Source organism: Grammomys surdaster, unplaced genomic scaffold (assembly GCF_004785775.1).
Source record: "Grammomys surdaster isolate TR1022 unplaced genomic scaffold, NIH_TR_1.0 894, whole genome shotgun sequence".
Classification (NCBI taxonomy): domain Eukaryota; kingdom Metazoa; phylum Chordata; class Mammalia; order Rodentia; family Muridae; genus Grammomys; species Grammomys surdaster.
Window position 1 is genome coordinate 144,748 of NW_021605313.1, and position 3,769 is coordinate 148,516.

The 3,769-nt window shown below is 38.0% G+C and overlaps 1 protein-coding gene across 1 annotated transcript; it reads right to left on the minus strand.

Moving 5' to 3' along the window:
* Window positions 1-588: 588 nt before the first annotated feature.
* Window positions 589-1,599, minus strand: LOC114634175 (olfactory receptor 52I2-like). Its single transcript, XM_028782841.1, has one exon. It carries the CDS (start codon window positions 1,585-1,587, stop codon window positions 613-615), a length of 975 nt encoding a protein of 324 aa, XP_028638674.1. The 5' UTR covers window positions 1,588-1,599; the 3' UTR covers window positions 589-612.
* Between the last annotated feature and the right edge of the window lie 2,170 nt (window positions 1,600-3,769).

The window sequence follows — 3,769 nt, forward strand, 5'->3', positions numbered from 1 at the left end:
ATTTCATTAAGAATCAAATATATGTGTCTCTGCCCAATAAAACTGTGTGGCTTTCAGAAGAGAGATAGACCCAGAGCATGTTTTTTCCATCCAATGTTGTTTTCTTGTTCCTTTGTTTTACACCGTGATTCAGATTTCTTTTTCCAATTCATTCATTAGAAAGGGGTCAGTACTATTGACCCCAAGTTCACATAAGATAAATTAAAATATGTTGTAGGTGGAGATGTGGAATCAAGTAAAATGGAACCATCAGTGATCCAGAGAACGAGATCCAACAGTCTCTACGACAACACAGGGAAGGGGAAATCTAAGAAAATTTTAGTGAGGAAAAAGGTAAAACAAACAGTAACTTTCATCAACAAAGGGGCTGATGTTAGGTTGGAATAAAGACTTTTTTAAAATACAGAAACAAAACACCAAATATCATTCTCTGCCCAAACTTCAATCATAGCATTCTAAATAAATAAACCAGAAAATACAGTCACTTCAGTCAAACTCTCCTGAGAAGTTGAAGTGTTATGCAAGGACACTCTACGCCTGTCCATGTCCATAGGTCTCAAAGCCCTCTTTGCAGTAGCTGGAACACTCGAGGTCTGAAAAGCTTTTTTTTGTTCATGAACCTTGAGTGCACTGGTGAAAGAAGCAATATGTCAGCAGACTCCATATCCGCTCCCGGATGTGTCTGGTCCTGATTCCATAAATGATAGGGTTTAAGGTGGGTGGGATGATTAGATACAAGTCAGCTAACAGCACTTGGGTGTGCAGTGGAACGTTGTCCTGCCCTAGCCAGGCCACATAGATGGATGCCATCCCAGGCAGGTAGTACAGTGCCATGACCCCAACATGAGAGCCACATGTACTCAATGCCTTCCACTGGGCATTCTTTGAGGACAGACCAAAAACTGTCTTGAGAATCAAAGTATAAGAGGCTGAAATGAAGGCCACATCTGAGCCCACAATGATGGAGGAAAAGATCAAACTGTAGAGACTGCTGGGCATGGGATCAGCACATGCTAACTTGGCCACAGCCATGTGTTCACAATAGGAATGAGGAACTACATTAGAGGTGCAAAATGGCAAATGACTCAACATCCAACTCAAAGGAGTCATAAAAATAACAGCTCTAACAGTGACAGTCACACTAATTCCCAGCATCACATGAGGGGTAAGAATTCTCATATAATGTAAGGGCTTGCAGATGGCCACATAGCGATCAAAAGCCATGGCCAGTAGCAGTCCTGTCTCCACAGCAGTGGCCGCATGGACAAAGTACATCTGTGTGAAACAGGCATTAAAGCCGATGGAGCTGTCTCCTGAACTGAAGATGCTCACCATCTTAGGTACCACAGAAGAAGCCATAACAACATCCACAGCAGCCAAAACACATAGAAAGAAGTACATAGGCTCTTGTAGAGTGGAATCCATGCAGATGACAATAATAATCAGCATATTTCCTAAGAGGGCTATGCTATACATGGTACTCAGTGAGATGGCCAGCCAAAGATAGGAAGACTGAAACCCTGGGATGCCCAAGAGGTGGAAAGTGCCAGGGGATTCCATTGTGTGGTTGTAGGATGGCCCCAGCATCACTGGTCAGACTGCTCTCCTGTTAACTTGTAAGATATTATAAGAGAGATGTCATTCCTATAAAATAAATTATTGTGTGTGATGTTCACAAATTATTGAAGTATTTTCATCTTGGTGCTATTTTTTTCATGACCTAAAATTTTCAATTAACAATGAAAAAGTATCCTTCCAGTATGTAAAGAGTATGTGCTTTACTAATATCTATTCACATCTTAAAGATCAATTTTTCATTTTTCTGCCAGGTAGTGTCCTCTCTGGTCCCCTCCCCCCTTTTCCACCTCTTCCCATGCAGGTATTGTGTATTTATGTTTACTTCAAGCATTCATGAAATCATGTTGATACATAATGATTTCAAATTGATGATCCTAATAATCTACCTATGGCTTATGGTACACACTCAAAAATTTGTCTTTAATTTATTATTTTGTGTGATCTTAGCCTGTGGAACAAAGCTAGGAGATACATTTCATGAATTTCTTATAGTCAGATATTTCTACATAATAAATAATCAGAATAATTTGCCTTTTATTCTCATGATTGTTGAATTAAACAAATTTATTGAGAAGAAATGTCATATTATGTCTCTCTGGGCTAGTACCTAGCTAAATAATGAAACACATTCCTGTCAGTCAGAAATACATTATATGAAAAGTATAGGTTCAGGAAGTAAAGCCATTAAAAATGACATAATCACTTTCCATATAAGACAATATTGTTGAAATGTTTATAATTTTCTAAATTTGAGGCTCAATTTCCTTGAAGTAGTTTCAATTACTAACCCAAGCAATTACACATTAACCCTTCGGACACACATAAAGATGAACCTCCCCATAGCTTTTCTGCTTTTTCAATATGGTTTGTCCCTTTTCATGGTAAACTAACAAGGCACTCCATAGACCAAGGAAATGTTATCCTTGTGAAAGTAAAGCATATTTTAAAGAATACAATATATGATCATACCAAGATGAGAAAGAGTATTTATGAGTGAATTTCTACATTTGTGATTATAACAACTATCTGCATAAAACAGTTGACTTAAATACTTAAATGAGATTATTCTTCATCTTATAGCATATAACATCATTCAGTCCATTTGAGGTTTCCATCTAGGTCTTTCCGGTACTAACTCCTGGCAGTATATTTAACAGCATTAAAGTCAAGAAAACAACTATGGATACTTACCCCTCCAAAAAAGTATTATAGGTTTGCCTGGTCAGTTTTTGTAAAGAAAAGAGATTTACTCCTCTGGGAGTCCAGGAGCTGAGCTCCAACGCTGGCAGTGTTTGCCTTGGCTCTGCATCTTCCTCGTTTGGGTAGTGCCAGGTCACAGGATATGTAATGACTTTGACAGATGTCCTAAAAACAAAGAATCAACACTATTGTCACATTCCTGGGCTGTAACCTTTTATTTCTCCTCCCTTTAAGTTGCTCAGGTTCCATGATTACTTACATATGTAAATACTATAAAAGACCCACTGTATTCTGAGAACACATCACACAGGTTCCCTTTGATTTGATTCAGACTTGGAATGTTGGCAGATCTTCTAGAAAGCCTGGTTTTCTCCTAAAGCACAGGACAAAATCCCTTCTGTTGTCTCATGTAAAATGTGTTATTAGAGTTCTGTGGTTAACAGAGAGAAAAACAAAGTGACTAACCGTAGTAGCTCAAAATCTAGATGTGTAGAGTGAAAAACTTCATTAGTCATTTGCTAGCCAAATTGCCGTGATCAAATCATATAAACCTTCCAGCCCTTAACCTTCAGGTTGTTAGGATAGAAGTAACCATCCATCCCCATATCAAGGAGGTCTTTTGAACTTAAATGAAAAGCTAGGCAAAGGGATCCTTATGCTGGTTTGAGCAGTAGATGTTTAATAAAGTGTAGAAAGTAAGAAAAAACATTGCTTATCCTGCTTAACCCAGTATGTCCAGACTGCTCTAACATGCATACTTAAATGAGTATGCCTCTCCAATGAACTAACACTGCAGATGCCCCTGTATTGAAAGATGCTTAGTGTTTAGCAGAGTGCTCAGTACACAGGTACACAATAAAGTATAACTTTTTAAAGGACTGTTTGCATGAATTAAACCTATAAATTGTTCTAAATAACAAACTCAAATGGGTAAGTATGATTCAGAGACTTTTTTTAAAATCCTGCATTCCATGAAAGTTTTCTCCTATCA